The sequence below is a fragment of the Pseudorca crassidens genome, chromosome 2, assembly GCF_039906515.1.
Source record: "Pseudorca crassidens isolate mPseCra1 chromosome 2, mPseCra1.hap1, whole genome shotgun sequence".
NCBI lineage: Eukaryota > Metazoa > Chordata > Mammalia > Artiodactyla > Delphinidae > Pseudorca > Pseudorca crassidens.
This window is the reverse complement of record NC_090297.1, coordinates 24,576,425-24,599,401: the sequence shown is the minus strand read 5'-3', so window position 1 is coordinate 24,599,401 and position 22,977 is coordinate 24,576,425. Positions and strand designations below refer to the sequence as shown.

The following is a 22,977-nucleotide window of genomic DNA, read 5'->3' as shown; positions in this document are numbered from 1 at the left end:
TTTGCAGTCTGCTTCTACTCATAGCAGACAGTAGCTGTGAGTGCCAACTTTTTAAAAGTACAGGAGAAACACTTAAGATTTAAAAAATTATAGCCATTAACTAAAATGTTTTTATTTTATGCAATGTGAAAATATTGCATTATTTTTGTTTTAATGTGAAGAAAATTGATCTAGCTAATAGAACCAATAGTGTTCCAAAGGAGTATAATTTCAGAACTGTTGTTCTAGTGAATTCATAAGTACCCTTTCCATGGCCAATAGTGAGTTTTCTTTTGCCTAGTAATGCTCACAGAACCCCTGTCGCCCTAACAGTGTTGTGGAATGTCTATGGTGACTGCGATAACTATGCTACATTGAAGGGACACAGTGGAGCAGTGATGGAACTGCATTATAACACAGACGGCAGGTGAGTATTCTGCATAGTGGGTGACAACTGCTTCTTATAGTAATTCTTGGCATCCTTTCACATTTCATCCCTGAGTTTTCTCTCAGGAGACTGTGCTGTCAAAAACTACTGCGTTTTATGGACTTGAAGACACGGGGAAGAGGAAGGGTAAGCTGGGACAAAGTGAGAGAGTGGCATGGACACATATACACTACCAAATGTAAAATAGATGGCTAGTGGGAAGCAGCCACATAGCACAGGGACATCAGCTCGGTGCTTTGTGTCCACCTAGAGGGGTGGGATAGGGAGGGTGGGAGGGAGACGCAAGAGGGAGTAGATATGGGGATATATGTTTATGTATAGCTTATTCACTTTGTTATACAGCAGAAACTAACACACCATTGTAAAGCAACTATACTCCAATAAAGATGTTTAAAAAGAAAAAAATCTGCGTTTTGGACAACCACTTTATTATCCTATCGCTGTAACCCAAGTAAGGTGTTATTGTTCCATGTAGGCATTTATAGACATATCACCTCTATCTAACATATCAACATCGCAGAAAAAAAAATTTTAAGACATAAAATGTAATTTACATATATAAAAATTAGTGACTTTTATTATAAAAGTAATAATAAAATAATCTATTTCAAGAAAACTCGAAAAAAAAGCAGGAAAATGACCAAATAGCCCACGTTTTTACCACTCCAAAGATAATCACTGTTAATATTATGATATGTTTTTCTCAAGCCTTTTTCCTATTCAAAACAGTTTGGTTTTTTTGTATATATTAGAACTACTTGTGGGAGTTCCCTGGCAGTCCAGTGGTTAGGACTCAGCGCTTTCACTGCCGTGGCCTGGGTTCAGTCCTGGTCGGGGAACTAAGATCCCACAAGCCACGCAGCGCAGCCAAATTTAAAAAAAAAGAACTACTTGTACAATCTTGTCTGCTGCTTTTTACCCTTAACGTTATTCACCTGTCATATCTGTTTACTATAACATACTATTTATTATAAATATTTTAACAATTGCATAACTTCAGAATAACTACAGATAATATAAAAATGTGGTTATACAAAGTTAATTAATCCCATTCAGTATTTCAGTAAACATTTATTGTTTTACAGCTCTGACCCCTAAAAATTTTAGGGTTCCCTGAACAACTGGGTGCATAGCCTTGTATAAATTTTTCCTATTTGAGTAAAGAAAGCATTGTAAATTCAATCATAACTTAGAAATCAGCCTCAGATACAAAACCTTTTGAGTTTTAGAGAAAGAGAGTTACCAAGCCATTGGGTCAGGAATTACTACAGTGTGTCTCACCTCTACAGCAGGGAGTGATTAAACATTTCCAAGTGGAAGGATGTGTAAAGTGTTGTATATCAAAAAGGAGGGAAAGATTGAGAAGACTGCTGTATTAGATGTATAATGTGGGGACTGACAGGGAAATTTTTTTTACATTTCGTAGAGCAGACCTTATAACTGGGTCTAGAGCATGATTAGGATTTTGTTATGTAAGGTGAGGCATTCCAGCATCAGGTGCCAAGCTGTCAGAGCACATGTTAGTGATCTTGAAAACTGGCACGTTTTGGCAAGTGGAGAAGATAGATTGCTATTCCTTGTCTTCACTTATTTTGTTCTTCCTCTCACCTTCTAGTATGCTCTTCTCAGCATCCACAGATAAAACTGTGGCGGTGTGGGATAGTGAAACAGGCGAGAGAGTTAAAAGACTGAAGGGGCACACTTCCTTTGTGAATTCCTGTTATCCGGCCAGGAGGGGTCCCCAGCTTGTCTGCACTGGCAGTGACGACGGTACAGTCAAGGTGGGTGTTGTCTGTCTGTGTGTTGAGGGTTTCTGAGGTGACATAATGTGAACCTTATCTTGTCTTCCCACCTGTGCTTTACCCTCCTCTCCACAACTTTGTTTCATCAGACATTTCCCAAAACAGACACTATTTAAAATATGTTTAAAATAATAAGCAGTTAAGGGTTTTTTCTTTTTTTAGGTATCATATAGAATAATATTACAACTGTTGAACCATTGTGACTTGGAATAAAGTGGACCACCATCCAAGAATAATTGGATTCTTGACTTAGCTGTTTACTTAATTGTGTGACCATAGGCAGTTCACTTTTCTGATCCTCAGCTTATCAGTCTTCAGAACACTGACAATAATATACATGTCTTACAAGACTGTTGTGTAATTATAGTCAGTATAATAAAAAGGTTTTATATACTGACTATACAGTACGTGGTTTTAGTAACAGGATGGGGTATTAAAAGTCATTTAGTCCAATGATTGCTGACCTGTATGCATATCAGAATTACGTGAAGAACGTGCTAAAAATACCCAGATTCTGGTTTAGTAGGTCTGGAATGGGATTTTTTTTGTTTTGTTACTGCGTATTTGTTGCTGCAGGTGGGCTTTCTCTAGTTGCGGGGAGCAGGGGCTACTGTTCATTGCAGTGCGTGGGCTTCTCATTGCGGTGGCTTCTCTTGTTGTGGAGCATGGGTTCTAGGTGTGTGGGCTTCAGTAGTTGTGGCACGTGGGCTCAGTAGTTGTGGCGCACCGGCTTAGTTGCTCCGCAGCATGTGGGATCCTCCCGGACCAGGGCTCGAACCCGTGTCCCCTGCATTGGCAGGCGGATTCTTAACCACTCTGCCACCAGGGAAGTCCCAAGACTTTATTTTTTTTAGAGCAGTTTTAGGTTCACTGCAAAGTTGAGGGAAAGGTACAGAGATTTCCTGTATATCCACTGCCCCCACCATGGATAGCTTCCCCCACCAGAGTGGTACCTTTGTTACAACTGATGAACCTACATTGACATGTCATTATCACCCAAAGTCCATAGTTTACATTAGGGTTCACTTTTAGTGGTGTACATTCTGTGGGTTTGGACAGATGTGTAATGACATGTATCTGGCACTATGGTATCATACAGAGTATTTCAACTGCCCTAAAAATCCTTTATGTTCCACCTATTCATTCCTCTCAACCCCAGGGAACCACTGATCTTTTTGCTGTCTCCTTAGTTTTGCCTTTTCCAGAATGTCATATATAGGTAGACTCGTAAAGTGTATAGACTTTAAAGATTGGCGTTTTTCACCTAGTAATATGCATTTAAGATTCCTCCGTGTTTTTTCATGGCTTAATAGTGCATTTCTTTTCAGTGCTGAATAATATTCCATTGTTGGATGTACCACAGTTTATTTATCCATTCACCTACTGAAGGACATCTTGGTTGCTTCCAAGTTTTGGCAATTATGAATAAAGCTGCTCTAAACATCTGTGTGTAGGTTTTTGTGTGGACCTAAGGTTTTAACACTTTGGGTAAATACTAAGAAGCACAATTGCTGGATTGTGCAGTAAAGGTTTTGTAAGAAACTGCCAAACTGTCTTCCAAGGTGGCTGCACCATTTTTTCTTCCTACCAGCAATGAATGAGTGTTCCTTTGTTCCCCATCCTTGTCTGCATTTGGTGTTGTTAGTGTTTCAGATTTTGGCCTTTCTAATAGGTGTGTAGTAGTATCTTACTTTTTGTTTTACTTTGCATTTTCCCAATGATATATGATGTAGAACATCTTCTTTTTTCCAGTTTTATTGAGAATAATTGACATACATCACTGTACAAATTTAAGGCATGCAGCAAGATGGTTCAATTTACATATATTGTGAAATGATTATCAGTAGATTTGACCAACATCCATCTTCTCATATAGATACAACAAAAAGGAAAAAAACGGGAAAATTTTTTTCTTGTGATGAGAGCCCTTAAGATATACTGGCTTAACTTTTCTATATATCGTATAGCAGTGTTAGCTATAGTCATCATATTGTACGTTACATCCCTAGTACTTATGTATCTTATAACTAGAAATTTGTACTTTTTACCACCTTCCTCCAATTCCCACTTCTTCTACCCTCCTCCTCTGGTAACACAATGTTGAGCATCTTTGCATATGCTCATTTGCCATCTGTGTACTTCTTTGGTGAGGTATCTGTTAAGTTCTTTAGCTCAATTTTTGATCTGGTTGTTTGTTATTGTTTTGTTTTTTTAATAAATTTATTTATTTATTTATTTTTGGCTGCATTGGGTCTTCATTGCTGCATGCGGGCCTTCTCTAGTTACGGAGAGCGGGGGCTACTCTTCGTTGCGGTGCGTGGGCTTCTCATTGTGGTGGCTTCTCATTGCAGAACACAGGCTCTAGGCACGCGGGCTTCGGTAGTTATGGTATGCAGGCTCAGTAGTTGTGGCTCATGGGCTCTAGAGCGCAGGCTCAGTAGTTGTGGCACACGGGCTTAGTTGCTTCGCGGCATGTGGGATCTTCCCAGACCAGGGCTCGAACCTGTGTCCCCTGCATTGGCAGGCGGATTCTTAACCACTGTACCACCAGGGAAGTCCGTGTTTGTTATTGTTGAATTTAAGAGTTCTTTACTGTGTTTTGGATAATAGTCCTTTAACAGATGTGTCTTTTGCAAATATTTTCTCAACAGTCTGTAGCTTGTCCTCTAATTTTCTTGACATTTTCTTTCACAGGGAAGTTTTTAATGTTAATGAAGTTCAGCTTATCAATGATTTCTTTCATAGATTGTGCCTTTGGTGTTATATCTAAAAGTCATCACCATACCCTAGGTCACCTAAGTTTTCTTCTGTGTTACTTTCTAGGAGTTTAATATTTTACATATAGGTCTGTGATCTATTTTGAGTTAATTTTTGTGAAAGGTGCAAAAAAATATTCATTTTTTTTTAACATGTGGACATACAGTTGTTCCAGCACCATTTGTTGAAGAAACTGTCTTTGCTCCATTGTATTGCCTTTGCTCCTTTGTCAAAGATCAATTGACTGTATTTATGGGGGTCTATTTCTAGGCCTTTTATTCTCTTCCATTGATCTATTTGTCAGTTCTTTTGCCAATATCACACTGTCTTGATTACTAGCTTTATAGTAAATCCTGAAGTTGGGTAGTGTCAGTCCTCCAGCTTTGTTGTCCAATATTGTATTGGCAAGTTGGGGTCTTTTGCCTTTCCAGATAAACTCCAATTTGTTGATATCCGTGAAGTAACTTACTGGAATTTTGGTTGACATTGCATTGATCAGTATGATTGATCTATAGATCAAATTGGGAAGAACTGACATCTTGACAATGCTGAGTCTTCCTACCTGTGAACATGGAATATCTCTCCATTTATTTCGTTCTACTTTTATTTCATTCATTAGAGTTTTTAAGTTTTCCGCATAGAGATCGTGTACAGATTTTGTTACATTTACACCTAAGTATTTCTCTTTTTTTGGATGCTAATGTCAATGGTATTGTGTTTTTTAGAATCAGAATGTTAAATGTGTTCCTCAAGTGATTTGATGTAGCAGGTATGACATTTTGGGAGCCACTGATCTCCTCCAGCATCCTCACTTTACAGATGAGGAAAATGAGGCCTAGAAATAGTAACCTACTTCAGGGGCACACAGGACACGCTGCTTTGTAGTACCATTTTATTCTTTCTTTGGCACTAGTTTTTGACTCTGGATTTTTTTTTTTAATGATTAAACAGGGAGGGATTTCAAAGGAGAACATCTGAGAAATCACACTCAACTTGTGATTGTTTGTTGCTTTTTTAAATGAATTTGCTTTTTTTCATAATTAAAGGTGGTGACACTCACCTACTGGATTATCTGCTTTGAGATGTTTTCTACTAAATGGTCTTGTAATAAACAATCACTTGGGCCCCTTGATGCTTGGCTGAGAGTCTGTGGCTTAGGAATAACTACCAGAGGTCTTTTTGTTTTGTTTTGTTTTTGTTTTTTAATAGGTTTATTTTCCTTTTTGTTGAGAGAATTATAGATTCTCATGCTGTTCTAAGAGATAATACAGAGATCCCATTTACTCTTCACCCAGTTTTCAGCAACGTTAACTTGTCTCATAACTATAAAAGGTGACATTGCTATGATCCCTCAATCTTGTTCAGATTTCACAAGTTTCGCATGAAATTCCCAGAGATCTTAACGTAGGTGTACTATAGTTGGAGAGACCTAACAGCTGATTTGCTAATTGGCATTTGAAAAGGCAGAGGCAAGAGTGCCCTAATGAATTTTGTTAACAAACATTTATTGAGGGCTTGCTATGGTAACCATCTAGGAACTTATTGTTTTCTCTTTTTTTGGCTGTGGTGGGTCTTAGTTGTGGCACGTGGGATCTTTGTTGCGGCATGCAGCATCTTTTAGTTGCAGCATGCAGGATCTAGTTCCCTGACCAGGGATCAAATGTGGGCCCCCCTGCATTGGGAGCGTGAAGTCTTAACCCTGGACCACTAGGGAAGTCCTTAGGAACTTATTCTTGTTTAGTTTCACCTTTTCTTCTTTTATCTTTTCTCTGACTTTGTTTCATTTTGTCTTTGTGCTCATATTTATCTTTCCATCTCTCCTTAGCTTTTTCTTTTTCTACTACCTTCCATTGTATACGTTCTTTTCTTTTCTACTCTTTCCTTCTTTCAGTTTCTTGCTTCTCTTCTCCCTTAATTAAACATGGTTTGAAATAATCATACTCAAGGCAGTATTTATTTTCAAGGCAGTATTTTTTAAATGTGCAATATATCACATTACTTAAAGTGACTTTTTAACCAGTTCTTTATTTTTAATTTCAATATATTATTTATATAATTATTGCTTCATTGAACAGCCTTTTACATATGCCTTTTAGTTACTTGCCAAGTTGGAATGCTTTATTGTTGCTTTCTGTTGCTAGGTTTATAACTATAGGAGTTTAATAACTTGTGCTTATCTAAGAAGGAATATGTCATGTTTCTTATTTGTCAGAGTTCTCAACAGAAAGCAGAGGTTTCAATAACTCTTGTATTTTTCAGTCTAGAAGTGGTATCCTCAGCATTGTCCATACCAGTCTTTTCAAACCATTTTCAGCAATCCATTCTTTCTTCTAATGAAGCAATTAAGTGAAATCATATATGTTATTCCCTTTTACAAACAATTCAAGTCCTGGTACCATTACATAGACCGAAGTAGGAAAGGTGTTTGGGTTAGAGGTGGGGATAGGCCAAAGTGTCCCAGAGTGGTGTGTCAGAACCCAAGTGAGATGAAAGGAGAGCATCCACACTGGATGGGGGAGTATCCGCATCCAGTGTAGGGAGATGGAAACTGCATAGGGTAAGGAGGGCATCCACACGGCACGAGATAGATGGCCCAATGTGGGGAACTGGAGGGAGGAGCCCAGCATGGAGAGTCAGTGCCGTAGCAGGGTCAAAGAGTCATCTACACGTTGGTGTGGGGGAGACAGTGGGTGTCAGAGCCTGAGTTGAGGGTGCCCACACAGGGTGGGAGCAGTTCAGGTAGGGAGTCTGAGTCTGAGCAGACTCAGACAAGGATGGAGTCCCTGAGGAAGGGCAGCCTGGAAAGTGGTATTAGAGCCAGAGCAGAGTGAAGAGAGCGTTCACACAGAGGGGTCACCCAAATGGGGTGAGGAGGGGTTTCACATAGAATCAGCCCAGAATGGGAGTCACATTCAAACAGGGAAAGAGGACATCCATGCAGGAGACAGCTGGAAGAGGATGTAGGAGATTGGTTACATACAGGAAGCCTGATCAAATAAGTAAATATAATAAGTATAATGGGGGGCAGATTTCTCACTGTCAGAGAAAGGATTTACCAATACAGAAAGAGAAAACTAAAATGCATCTTGTGTTGTCAGTATCGAATTCAGAGTATCAGTGTGAGCTCACGACATTCAATATATAAACAGATAAGTGTAGGAAAAAAAATTAGATGTAAATGTGTGTTTGCAGATGTATGTGTGTGCACCTATGTATGCATATATTGCTTAACTGTCCACTTAGAGGGTCTAGGAACAACAACACCCCAAAACCAATGAGCACATCTACTATATAGGTCTTGGCCTTTAAATACCATTTTCCACTAAAAGGGCTCCTTATTTCAGGTCTGGGCAGGGAAAGTACACGGTGGGCCTAGAATGTCTTATGCAAAAAAGCTTGCCAGAGGAATCTCTTAAATGATCAAATTGAATGTTATGGGAGTTCCCTGGTAGTCTAGTGGTTAGGATTCAGCACTTTCACTGCCATGGCCTGGGTTCAATCCCTGGTCGGGGAACTGAAATACTGCAAGCCATGTGGTGCAGCCAAAATTTAAAAGAAAAAAAAATGTTTTGAATGTTTTTAGTAATGGGACAAATGAAAATTGTGAGCCACTCGATAGGATACAATGAAAATACAACATCACTTCAGTATAGTCCTGCCAAATAACTTGAATCTAATCATGAGAAAACATCCGACACACAAATTGAGGAACATTACTGTCCTATAATTTTGCGAAACGTCAAGGTTATGAAACTCCAGGAAAGTCTAAGAAACTCTTCCTGGCTGAAGGAGACTAAAGAAACATGACAGCTAAATTTAACATATGGGGACTTCCCTGGTGGTCCAGTGGCCAAGACTCTGCACTCCCAATGCAGGGGGCCCGGGTTCGATCCCTGGTCAGGGAACTAGATCCCACATTCTGCAACTAAGAGTTCGCGTGCTGCAACTAAAGATCCCGCGTGCCGCAACTAAGACCCGGCGCAGCCAAATAAATACATAAGTATTTACAAATAAATAAATAAATAAATTCAACATATGATTCTGAACTGAATCCTTTTGCAATAAAAGACCCTATTGGGACAAGTGGTAAAACTTGAATGAGATCTGAGGATGATAGTAATGTATGGGTGTTAGTTTCTTGATTCTGATGGTTGTGTTGAGATTACGTAGGAGAACATCTTGTGAGACAAGCGCACTAAATATACTAAAGTATTTAGGAGTGTCAGGGCATTAGGTCAGCAACTCAAATGATCTAGGCAAAAAAATGTTCTCGTTTACAATTTTTTTGGTAAGTGAATATTTCAGAATAAAATAATCTTTTAAAAATTTTGGTTGTCTGGAACTAAAATTCTGAAATATTTGAATCAAGCTTTAAGTGGCTACCGTAGCTTTTACGATAAAGACAGATTGATTTGACCTGAGTAGAGAATATTTGTTAAAACAGAGATTGTAGTAAGTCTGGTAAGATGTGAGAGCTAGATTATCAAGACCTTGAATTCCAAGCTAAGAGGTTTGGACTTCATTCTATAGCCAGAGAGTTTGATGGGTAAGGATTGGCTGTTGGGTCTCTAGAAGAGGAGTGAAGCAGTCTTTTTGCATCATCGATCTGAGTAACACTAAGCCTTTTTTAGTTCATGTTTCCATCAATGAAGTAGAAACTACTTTTCATCCTAAACCATGAGAATTGGAAAGAAGAGGTATCTTGGCACAGGGACAACTCATATTCTACTTGTTTACCACAGGATTGAATTTAAACCCCTGGCCTTTACTATGATTCCATGGTTGATTTCTTTTTTTTTATGACAACCCTTTAAAACCTAGAACAGGGGCTTTCCTGGTGGCGCAGTGGTTGAGAGTCCACCTGCCAATGCAGGGGACACGGGTTCGTGCCCCGGTCCGGGAAGATCCCACATGCCGTGGAGCGGCTAGGCCCATGAGCCATGGCCGCTGAGCCTGCGCGTCCGGAGCCTGTGCTCCGCAGCAGGAGAGGCCACAGCAGTGAGAGGCCCGCGTACCGTAAAAAAAAAAAAAAATTAAAACCTAAAACATAGTCACCCCAAAGTCTTTCTCTTCTGAATGAAATGACCCATACTCTTAAGACATTTCCTCATGGTTCTTCTCAAGTCTGTCAGTCATTTACTGAACCATATTTAAGGACCTACTATCCACACTTTAAAAATGTAGACCCATGTTGTATTGTAAGTTTATTATTTAAAAAAAAATAGAAACCAATTGGTTAGTTGGAGTATGAGAATCTAGAGTTGTTATACCTAATCTTCATCTTTCTTCCTCTTCTATTATTAATGAATCAAGCCCCCATTAAAAGTAAGTGTTGGGAATTCCCTGGTGGTCCAGTGGTTAGGACTCTACGCTCTCACTGCGGAGGGCCCGGTTGCAATCCCTGGTCAGGGAACTAAGTTCCCAGGAGCTGCGAGGGATGGCCAAAAAAAAAAACAGAACTAAAAAAAAATGTTAATTTTTTTAAACAAGCGTATATTACTTTAGTTATTATAAGGAATGAGCGCACGTTTTGGTACTTTTAAATTAATGCAATGTTAACGTAATAGAATCAAACGGTACTAAAATCTAGTCCTCATTTTGCTGTTGAGTTCCTAGGTATTCTTCATCAAGTCATTTCCTTCTTTGAGCTTTAGTTTCCTCATCTAGGTAGTTTATGCACAGTAACTTAAATATTTTTATCACAACCAACATTAAGGAATACATTTTATACTATGGTCTAGTATATATTCCTTTCAGTATGTCTTATATGTGAATGAACCAACCCATTCTATATGTGACATTCTCTGATATCTCCCATAATTTTTTTAATTGAGGTAAAATTCACATGAAATCCACTGTTTTAACCTTTAAAAAGTGTACAATTCAGTGGCTTTTAGTACATTCACAGTGTTGTGTGACCATCACCACAATCCCATACCAGAACATTTCCATCATCCCCCAAAAGAATCCCCATACCCATTACGCAAGTCATTACTTTTCCTCTGCCTTCCAGCTCCTGGCAACTACTAATCTATTTCTGTCTCTATGGGTTTGCCTATTCTGGACATTTCATATAAATAGAATCATACGGTATGCGGCCTTTTGTGTCTGGTTTCTTTCACTCAGTGTATGGTTTCAGGGTTCATCCATGTTGTATTGTTATCAGTACTTCATTCCTTTTTATGGCTAAATAATATTCCACTGTATAGCTATACCATCTTTTGCTTATCCATTCCTCGGTTGATGGATATTGAGTTGTTTCTACTTTTTTACCTATCATGAACAATTCTGCTACAAACATTCATGTACAAGTTTTTGTTTGAACAACTGTTTTCGTTTCTCTTGGGTATATATCTCGGAGTGGGACTGCTGAGTCATATGGTAACTCTTTGTTTAATAAGGAACGTCCAGACTTTTCCATAGCAGCCACATCATTTTATATTCCCAACAGCAATGTGTAAGGGTTCTAATTTCTCCACATTGTCACCAATACTTGTTATTTTCTGTGTTTGTGTGTTTTAATTATAACCATCCTAGTGAGTGTGAAGTGATACCTAATTATTGTTTTGACTTGCATTTCCCAAATAATTTGTGATATTGAGCATCTTTCTATGTGCTTATATCTTCTAAAGAGAAATGTTTACTCGGGTCCTTTTGCCCATTTATTAATTGGGCTCTTTGTGGTTTTGATGCTAAATTATAAGATTATTTATATTTATTTATAAATCTTATAAATTATAAGATTTATTTATTCTGGATACTAGACCTTTATCAGATATATGTTTTGCAAATATTTTCTCCCACTGTTGTTGTCTTCTCATTTTCTTGATAAATATCCTTTAATGTACAAAAGTCTTTAATTTTTATGAAGTCTGATTTATCTGTTTTCTTTTGTCACTTGTGCTTTTGGTGTCATATCTAATAATTCATTGCCAAATTCAGGGTCATGAAGATTTACCCCTATGTTTCCCTCTAAGAATTTTATGATTTTAGCTTTTACATTTAGGTCTTTGATCCATGTCAAGTTAATTTTTGCATGTGTGAGGTAAGGGTCTACTTCATTCTTTTGCATGTAGTTATCCACTTGTCCCAGCACCATTTGTTGAAAGACTGTTTTTTTCTTCTGTACGGGCAATACTTTTTTGCTTCTTTTCATGCCTCATAATTTTTTGTTGAAAACTGAACGTTTGAATATTATAGTGTGGCAACTCTGGAAATTAGATGCTCTCCAGAGTCTGTTGTTGCTCTTTTTTTTTTTTAATAAATTTATTTATTTTATTTTTGGCTGCGTTAGGTCTTCGTTGCGGTTCGCGGGCTTCTCGCGGCGACTTCTCTTGTTGGGGAGCACAGGCTCTAGGTGCGTGGGCTTCAGTAGTTGTGGTGCGAGGGCTCAGTAGTTGTGGCGCATGGGCTTAGTTGCTCCGCAGCATGTGAGATCTTCCCGGGCCAGGGATTGAACCCATTTTCCTGCATTGGCAGGTGGATTCTTAACCACTGTAACACCAGGGAAGTCCCTGTTGTTGCTCCTTTTTTTTTTTTTTAATAAATTTATTTATTTTATTTATTTTATTTTTGGCTGCGTTGGGTCTTTGCTGCTGCACGCAGGCTTTTCTCTAGTTGCGGTGAGTGGGGGCTACTCTTTGTTGCAATGTGCGGGCTTCTTATTGTGGTGGCTTCTCTTGTTGCAGAGCACAGGCTCTAGGCGTGCGGGCTTCAGTAGTTGCAGCACATGGGCTCAGTAGTTGTGGCTCGCGGGCTCTAGAGTGCAGGCTCAGTAGATGTGGCACACGGGTTTAGTTGCTCCGTGGCATGTGGGATCTTCCCGGACCAGGTATCGAACCCATGTCCCCTGCATTGGCAGGCGGATTCTTAACCACTGCGCCGCCGGGGAAGCCCTGTTGCTCCTTTTTGAAGCTGTTGTTTATTTAGTGAATTTTATGAACTAGTTTTGTAAACTCTGTATTCTTTGTCATGTATAGACACTGAAATCTCTGTTTCATCAGCTTAGTGGTTCACTGACGATTCAGCAGAGATTTCCCTAAACACCTGGGGGGGCAGGGAGGACTCTTCCAGTCTTTGTAGATTGGCTCTGTGGGTGTGTTGGGGCCTGCTATCACCTCTCAGCCAGGCAGTTTACAACTCTGTATTAGCCTTCACTTCCTGCTTGTGGTCAGCAAGAGGTTGAGAGCTTAGGGCCTTCTCAGGTCTTTCCTAAGCATGTGCCCAGCCATGGCATGCAAGTGGCCTTCTAGAGTTGCAAAAATATGTCAAAGCTTTTCAAAGCCCTTATTCTCCAAACTGTCTCATTCCCCAGCCTTTCCTGTTTGCTGTTTATCCCTTGCCCCATTCAGCAGAGGCTCATGCATTTGTCTTTAAATGTTTTGGACAATTGCTTCTGCCCTGGGAGAGTTCCAAGTTAGGCAAAATAAAGTCAAACCCTTTGAGCTCAGCCATCAGGGAGCCACCAAACAGGTCCAAAAAAAAAATTTTTTTTTTTTTTTTTTTTTTTTTTTTTTTTATATTTAAACCTACAATTCTTTGAAAATGAGAAATAAGGTCCATTCTTCCTTGGATACTTAGGAACCTATACTAGGAATGTAGGCTGTTGTCTTCAAAACTATTGCCGAGTAGGGATGGAGCCTGGATAAGTTAAAATACTACAAAACTGTCTTACTAGGACCCAGGTGGTTTTTGTCCTCAATAAGTATTCACCTAGTTGCTGTAAACTTTAGTTTCTAGAATTCTGATAAAGTTGGTTCTGTCAGGTTTTTTTGCTGGGTATTTCTCTGCTTTTGTAGAGGGATAACCTTTGAGCATTCCCTACTCTGCCATTTTCACTGATGTAACCTCCTCTCCATATATATTTTTTAAACGTAAGTTGTAGCCCACTAATGAATTAAGATCTGCAGTTCGAAAACACTGGTCTAATATCGTTGGTGTACTAAGAACACATGAACTAATAAGCGAGGTGAAGATTTCCACTCTGAGGGCATGTTAATTATGTTTATTCAAACTTTAACAAAGGAGACTGAAAATATAACCAAAGTGATTTGTTCCACCAGCCTTCAGATATGTTGGCAAAATTATAGTCACTTCTCACCATATTAATGGGATATTCAGACAAGTTTCTGAACAGGGTCCCCATTACAGATGTTTTCATCTCCACAGTCCTTGGATTTAGGGGTATACTGTGCAATTGCTGTTACTATAGACTCTCTTGCCCTCTTTTTCAGCTTTGGGACATCCGTAAGAAAGCAGCGATCCAGACATTTCAGAACACCTACCAAGTGTTAGCTGTGACCTTCAATGACACAAGTGATCAGATTATTTCTGGTGGAATAGACAACGATATCAAGGTATGTTAGATGTTTATCTTACATTTACCTTTCACTTATCTCCACTCACAGAGGTAAATCTTTCCAAACTTCTTAGCTTTGCACTTTATGCCAACTAAATGGAAGATAAATTAGAACTTATTTTCCTTCTGTCCTGTCTTCATTGACTTCCTCAGTCAGGATTGCATTATAGCTCATGTAAATGCCATTAGGGAGTAGGCAGTTAATGTGAAGTGGGAAGTCCCTGTGTGGGAACTCCGAAAAATGAAGGGTGCATTCCCTGCCTAGAGGCATTTGAAACTTTTTTTTAAAATGTGCATTGGCCTCATGAGATAGCAGTAAATCAATTTGTGATTCTGTACCCTAATCTCTCAGTGTGTCTTTCTTTTTGAGACTATGGAAAGGAAGTTTTGGGGGGTCCATAGCTAAGAATGTGAGATGGTAATGATGTTGGAGAAAGAGGCAATAGACTACAGTGTCTAGAGGCAGTACAGTGTAGCTCAGGCTTTCAAGTAATTGACTTGGGGGTCTGTTCTCAGTTCCACTATTTTCTAGTTTTTTGTGACTTCACACTAGTTCTTTCAGCCTCTGTTTCATCATGTGTGCACCAGGAGTAATAATAATATCTATCTCATAGGGTTGTCATGGGGATTGAATGAGCCAAATTCATTGGAGCACCTCGCAGAGTTTTTGGACATAGCAAGTGCCAGTAAATATGAAATGTGTGGGGGTGGGGAGAGGCCACTCAGTTTGTGTCTGCTTTTACTTATTGGCTTCCTTAGGTATTTCAAAGACTTTGACTTACCTTCTGCTTACCTTCTGAGACTAGTAACTGTTGGGTAAATACTCAACTTATGTTGTCTCTACCTAGAAATTGTACTGTATTCCCATCTCTTCTTGCCTCCTTTGCTGTTACTATGGATGGAATGTCCTTTTGTCTAAAGGTAGTCCCTTAAATGGAAGGATTTCAACCTTTTTTTCCTGTCTCTGGGATCTCATGCCATCAATTTTCCCAGATCCTATATATATATATATTTTTTTAATATTATTTATTTGGCTGTGCTGGGTCTTAGTTGCAGCACTCGGGATCTTCCTTGCAGCACTCGGGATCTTTAGTTGCAGCATGTGGGATCTAGTTCTCTGACCAGGGATCAAACCCGGGCCCCCTGCATTGGGAGCGCAGAGTCTTAGCCACTGGACCACCAGGGAAGTCCCCCAGATCCTATATTTTTAAACAACTGTATTGCTTCTCATTAGCATTTCATTATGCTCAGGTCTTCTCTTGGTGGGGTAGGGAGTCTTCCTTCAGTTCCACATTCTCTTGTTATTGCCCTGTCAATCTTCCCCTTTACAGCCAAACTTCTTTTTTTTTTTTTTTTTTTTTTTTTGGCGGTACGTGGGCCTCTCACTGTTGTGGAGCACAGGCTCAGCGGCCATGGCTCACGGGCCTAGCTGCTCCGCAACGTATGGGATCTTCCTGGACCGGGGCACAAACCCGTGTCCCCTGCGTCGGCAGGCGGACTCTCAACCACTGCACCACCAGGGAAGCCCCAGCCAGACTTCTTGAAAGATGGTGTTAGTGGTTATGATAATAGTGTTATCATTATCCTCTAATACTTAACTGTGTCGGACATTGTTCTTGGAGCTTTACTTCATTAATTCATTTAAGCCTCACAACAATCCTTTGACATAAGTACTACTAATGCCGTTTTACCAGCGAAGAAACTGAGCTAAGAGAGGCACAATAACCCGGGGCTGTACAGCTAATAAGCAATGAGACCTCAGTTCAAAATGCAGAGTTTGGTTCCAGAGTCCTGCTCTTATTTAATACCTGTGAGAAATCCCCTGAATATTTCCCACACTCACTGTCTCTAATGCCTTATCTCCATTCCGTTCCTCAGTTCCCTATCTTCTGACCACTCCTCAGCAGTCTGGCTTCTGCCTCCACTGTTTTATTGGCACTGTTCTTTTCAAGGCCACCAGTGATCTCTCTGTTACTAAACCCAGTAGATCCTTTTAGTCCTTTTTTGTTTGTTTTTTAAACTGGCTCTAACAATATGCTTTCCTACCCCTTCCATCAGGCATATCCTTCCTCAGATACCTCTACAAGCTATTCTCTCTATGCATTCTTTAAATGTCATTATTCCCCCAGGTTCTTAACTAGATGCTCTTCTTATATATACCTTTCCCTGGACAAGTCTCATCTAATTCTGTGACTTTAATTGTCATTTCTGTTCAGATGAGTCTGTTCTCAACCCAGATCTTCAGCTTCAGGCCCATGTGTACAACCAGCTACTCAGCATCCCCCACTTGGATGTCTCATAAGTACTTCAAAATTCACCATTTCCAAAATTCAGCTTCACATCCCTTTTCCACCCTATAACTATTTGGAGAATGTACAGGCAGAACATGGGGGCTTAATTAGATCATCTTAATAGCTAATGCATTATTTCCCTGAGTGAAGTTTGGGAGCCCACTATCATTAGAATCACTAGAGGGCTCTAATACACATAAAAGTGGATTAGTGTCATCTAGCTATGATAATTTTCATACTTTTAAGTTATTATTATTAAATTTACATACTATGAAATTAACCTTTTTTTAGTGTACAGTTCTATGAATTTTAATGCTTGTGCAGATTCATGTAACTACCACAAACAGTACAGAACAATTTCCATTACCCCAAAAATCTTCATAATACTCCTCTGTGTCAAACTCTCTGCCCATCCCTAACCCCTACCAACCATTGATAATGTTCCTTGTCCTATACTTCCTATTCTAGAATTTCATATGAATGGAATCATACAATATGTAACCTTTTGAGACTGGTTTTTTAAATTTAAACTATGAGAATTTGATCTTTTCATATCTACTGTGGGGATAGACTAGCCTAATACTCTTGTGTCAGTAATGTCTTCTTACCACAAGTAGTGTGGCTTATTCCGGGCTCTTTGTGTAGACTGTTCCAGGGCGTTTTATAAACAAATATATTCAGTTGTACTATAGTCCTGAAGGGAACTGAGTCCCTTTTCAGGTTTTGAAGGTTTTCCATGTCTTCTCAGACACACGTTATATGTTATACCTTCTCTTAGGATCAGCTTTTTTTCAGATAGCTAATCTCAGTCTTTGTCTTTTGATATATACCAATTTTTTTCTGAAATCCAAATATATCTCAAATATGAGTAATATATAAATATAGTCCCATGAGTACGGCAACTGATAACTCTACATCATAGCTTTGTAACTTTTTTTTTTTTAATTGAAATATAGTTGATTTACAGTGTTGTGCTAGTTTCTGGTATACAGCAAAGTAATTCAGTTGTACATATATATTCTTTCTCATTCTTTTATATTATGGCTTATTACAGGATATTGAGTATAGTTCCCTGTGCTGTACAGTAGGACCTTTGTTGTTTATTTTATATATAGTAGTTTATATCTGCTAATCCCAAACTCCTAATTTATCCCTCCCCAACTCCCTGTCCCCTTTGGTAACCATAAATTTGTTTTCTATGTCTGTGAGTCTGTTTTGTAAATAAGGTCATTTGTGTCATATTTTAGATTCCACATGTAAGTGATGTATCATATGGTATTTGTCTTTCCCTTTCTGACTTACTTCACTTAGTATGATAATATCTAGGTCCATCCATGTTACTGCAAATGGCATTATTTCATTCTTTTTATGGTTGAGTAATATTACATTATATAATATACCACATTTTCTTTATCCATTCATCTGTTGATGGACATTTAGGTTGCTTCCATGTCTTGGCTGTTGTAAATGGTGCTGCTGTGAACATTGGGTGCATGTATCTTTTCAAATTAGAGTTTTCTCCTGATGTATGCCCAGGAGTGGGGTTGTTGGATCATATCATAGCTTTGTAGTCTTTATCTTTCTAAACTAAAAAGTCATTATTCTGTCCACAAACGTTCAAGTTTTTCTGCCAGTGCTCATTTTCAGGGATTTTTTTTTTTTTATTAGAAATGCACACAGTATTCTAAAAACTCAAGCATTCTTATCATGTACCTGCTCTGGATCATTACGTTCTCTTGTCAGCATTGGGAACTCCGTGTTTGTGTGCTGTTTACAGTATGTCTTATTTTCCAAGCTAAAAATCAGGGTAGGCTTTCCTTAAAAGTTTTGCAGAGATGTAAAAATGCATTTAAATGTATGGTTAATAAATCAACTTTATTGGGAATAAAATTATTAAAAATTGAGATAAAATTATTTATTACAATTTAAATGTTTTTAGTAGTAAAAATGATCATTTGTTCATTGAAGAAAGTTTAGAAAAAATAAAAATAGAAAAAAAGTCACTCGTAGTCTCATCATTCAGATTTAGTCACTCTTGATATTTCAGTTTATTTCCTCTCAGTCTCTTTCTGTGCCATAGTGTTCTGTATGTAAATGTCTTAATGTTCAGATAAAATTTTATATGATGCTCTTTTCACTTAGTAACATATAGCTACTACTTTGTCTGGAACCCCCGACACTAGATATTGCCATGGCTGGCTTAGTCTTGTCTTCAAATGTCAGCTCAGACATATCTGTAGAGAGGATTTCTTAGATGAAACTAGGCCCTCCTTCTAGTTGCTCTCCATCACATCACTCTTATCTTATTTTCTTCTTAGCGTTGTAGTTAGGATCATTTTTCTGTTTCTTTTTTTCTCTAGTTTTATTGAGATATAATTGACTTATAACACTGTATTAGTTTTCAGTATACAGCATAATGACTTATATAACACAAAATGAGTAACTTTAGAAGTCTAGTTAACATCCATCACTTCACATTGTTAGAATATTTTTTCTTGTGATAAGAACTTTTTTCTTAGCACTTTTTCTTAGTGATAAGATCTATTTTCTTAGCAACTTTCAAATATACAATGCAGTATTGTTAACTTCAGTCACCATGATGTACATAACATCCCCAGAACTTAGGATCATTTTTCTGATTCTGCCACTTAATTCCTAGCTATGTTATCTTAAGAAAGTTATTTAACCTCTCTGAGTTTCCATTTCTTATCTCTAAATGGGAATAATCAGCCTACCTCATACAGTTGTTACATGGATTAAATGAGGTAAAAAATATAATATTCTTAGCAACATGGCAGTTACATAGTAAGTGTTCAGCACATGTCAGCTACCATCATCTAGAATATTAGAATATTCTAGATATTTTATTTTTAGAATATTCCATAATGTAGTAAGCAGCAATCAATATACTGAACATTTAGTCTGTTTCATATGTATCACTATCACAAATTATGCTGCTGTATCCAACATATTTGTGTGTGAAACTTTTTCCATATTTAGTTACTTTCTCAGAATAGATTTCTAGATGAAAATTAATGTGTTAACAAATATAAGGATGTTTCACATTTTGGATACAGGTCGCCAGATTGTTTTTTGGCGACAGTAGTTAATAATTTGAAATCAGGTTGCTATAGCTATTTGGCTTCATTTTGCTCTTGTATAACTAAGGGGTGTGCTTGAGAGATGTGAGACCATAGAATTTCAGTCTTCTCCCTATTTAACAACATCCTGTTCTGACATGCTTAGGAGTGAGTAACTGCCCTTGGACCCAGAAAGACTCTTTTTAAAAATATTTATGTATGTATGCATGCATGCATGCATGCGTTGGGTCTTCGCTGCTCCGTGCGGGCTTTCTCTAGTTGTGGCGAGCGGGGGCTACTCTTCGTTGTGGTGCGCAGGCTTCTCGTTGCGGAGTGTGGGCTTCAGTAGCTATGGCCCGGGCTTGAACCCAACCCATGTCCCTTGCAAATTGCCTCTATCAAATTGCCTCTAGTCAGTTAACAAGTACCCTTTAAGCAGTCAGGGGCTTACCAGCCTTGAGCATTTGCTTGACAAATCCCTACTGCCTTACTACATTAGGAAGTACTCCTGACTAGCCTGGTTTTTGTTTGCTTCTGTCTCTCAGATACACTGCCTATTCTGAGAAAGGGGGGGAGCAAACAGGGAATGGAAGCCCCTTTTAAAATCTGGAGTGAGCAAATTCTCTATATGTTTGTGAGCAAATATACTGTTCCTGCCAACCTCTTGGGATTTTCTTCCTGGGCATAGAATTGTGGAGTCAGAGGAAAATGAATAAAAGAAGAAAATGCGCTTCTTCTTAATGACTTGAAGATCTGATTGGCAATTCTTTGGCACTGCTTGTAATCCTGAGCTCTAGTCAGAATGGGAGTTTAGTTGATGATTTTTTTTAAAGTAGTGGGTAAAGATAGATTTTCCCACCTCTGCTCTCATCCTTTCCGATTATCTGGGCCAGAAGGATCTTTCTGGAATCTGGCCAACTCATTCCACTTCTCTGAACCCTTCTGTGGCTCCCCAGTGAGGGAGATCAAATCCAAGCCAGTCATTCAGAACCTTTCATGAGCTGCCCTTTGCCTGCCTCAAGCATCACTCAAGCATTGTCTGCTGCCTCTCTTTGCCTAATTCCCTACAACCCAGTAATTTTTTCATGCCTCTCTGCTTTCATGCATTATCTTTGCCTGGGAATACCCTTCTGTTTTGTCTAAATAAAAAATACCTCTTAGGGGCTTCCCTGGTGGCGCTGTGGTTCAGGAATCCGCTTGCCAGTGCAGGAGACACGGGTTCGATCCCTCGTCCGGGAAGATCCCACATGCAGCTGAGCACCTAAACCTGTGCACCACAACTACTGAGCCTGCGCTCTAGCGCCCGTGCTCCACAACAAGAGAAGCCACCGCAATGAGAAGCCCACGCACCGTACAAAGAGTGGCCCCCGCTCACCGCCACTGGAGTGAGCCCATGCGCAACGAGGACCCAACGCAGCCAAAAATAAATAAATTAAATAAATAATTTTTTTTTAAAAACCCAACAACCTCTTGGGAATTCCCTGGTGGTCCAGTGGTTAGGACTCTGCGCTCTCACTGCCATGCGCCCAGGTTCCAACCCTGACTAGGGAACTAAGATCCCACAAGCTGCGTGGTACGGCAAACAAATAAACAAACAAAAATCTCCTTTTTCCATATCCTGCTCAAGTCTGTGAAACCTTCCCTTTCTCCCTCCCATCCATGTACCATGGGAACATTAATCCCTCTGCTGTCTTGGCTACTGCCCCCTTTCCAGGCCTCTCATCACTTTTTTAGCTCCTTGAGAACAGGGACAACATCTCTTTTATCTCCAGCAGCGCCTGCCACTAATCAGATGCCCAAACATTCACTGAACAGCTGATTAGGACATCTGCAAAATATTTTGCTTAAATTAGTGCCCTACTCACTCTTCTTTGGCAAATCCCAGATACGTTTTGGCTCTGCAAAACAGCATGTGCAGGCCTCAAAGAGGAAAGTCTGGAAGGAGCACCCAGGTGTTGTGAGGGATGATGAATTACATTCTCTCCTAAAAAGCTAAAGATTTCAACAATGCCTTCTCTGAAGAGAAGGAACAATAGCTTGAACAAAAAAATGTCAGCCACTTCAAGCTTCCCTAATTATTGAGGCAACAAACATCCTGACACAAAAATGGTTGTATATGAAGTGTGTTGGGTTCCACACATGAATTATTGATGGGGAAAGTGGAGTTGTCTGCCTTATGTATTGCTTTGACATACAACATCAAACTCATTTCTAGATGAGGAAGGTGCCTTGCTTAAAGGGACAGCAGAAAATTGTTTCATTTAGAAAAACTATGTGTCAGTACTGAATCGAATTTGGATGAAATTTTATATAATAACAATGACCTTAACAAAATTGCTGTTCTTTTTCCATATGACATTCCAGACTATTTCTATTGCCTTTAATATATTTTTTACATAGTTTCAGTCTATGTAAATATACTGTTTTGTATTTTCCTTCTTTGCTTAATAATAGATTATTTTATAAACATTTTTACATTTGATCTTCAGAATATTTGTATGAGTTGCTTAATAATAGCTACCAATTATTATTGGGCCTGCTGTGTACTAGGCATTCTATTTGTAATCCTCACAACAGCCATAAGTAAATGTTATCCCCATCTTACAGACCAGAAACAGGCTCAGAGAGGGTTAGTGGCCCAGTGATACATAACTCTTAAGTTGCAAAGACTGGTTCGGTCTGACCCTAAATGCTCACTCCTTCCACTCTGCTCTTCGAATGCTAGCATGAGAGCTCATAGTGTTACAGTGTGTTTATGAGCCATAACTTAATGAACAATTTATTTTTTCTGTCTGACATTAGGTTATTTTCAGCTGAACTGTTTCTCTTACCTTTCCTACACAGGGAACAGTGAACCTACAATTTATTTTTCTTTTAATAAATATGCTTTTCCATTGTATACATGTTATGACGTTAAATGAAAAATTTTAAGCCTCTGTATTTTTGCATATTACCTTGTTATATGCATTTTACATGCAATCATAATGCCTTTTTCAAATGACTTGTTTACTTGTTTTTATATAGTTATAATAGTTTATTTTTAGTTGCTAAGAATCATAGTTTAAGTGTTTTAAATGCTATTTTGTTTTTTAATTCCGAATATATTTTGTTATGAATTGAAAATAACCTCTTTAAATTCTATTATTTTTTGTTAAACTTGATCTTAATATTTGACATTCATTAGTTCATATTTTTCTAGTCAAACTTAGTAACTTTGACTCTGTGTTAGAAAGGCAAGAGTTTTTTCTTCTTTGGTAGAAAT

General features: G+C 38.7%; 1 protein-coding gene across 3 annotated transcripts in view; it reads left to right on the top strand.

Annotated features, from left to right (window-relative positions):
• SNRNP40 (small nuclear ribonucleoprotein U5 subunit 40) overlaps positions 1-22,977 on the top strand; it is a 37,477-nt gene that overhangs the window by 4,014 nt on the left and 10,486 nt on the right. For all 3 annotated transcript variants that reach the window (XM_067725207.1, XM_067725206.1, XM_067725208.1), the window contains exons 3-5: positions 313-406; positions 2,043-2,208; positions 14,220-14,342. In XM_067725207.1, coding sequence (XP_067581308.1) covers positions 313-406; positions 2,043-2,208; positions 14,220-14,342 — 383 coding nt within the window. The remainder of the gene's footprint in view (positions 1-312; positions 407-2,042; positions 2,209-14,219; positions 14,343-22,977) is intronic.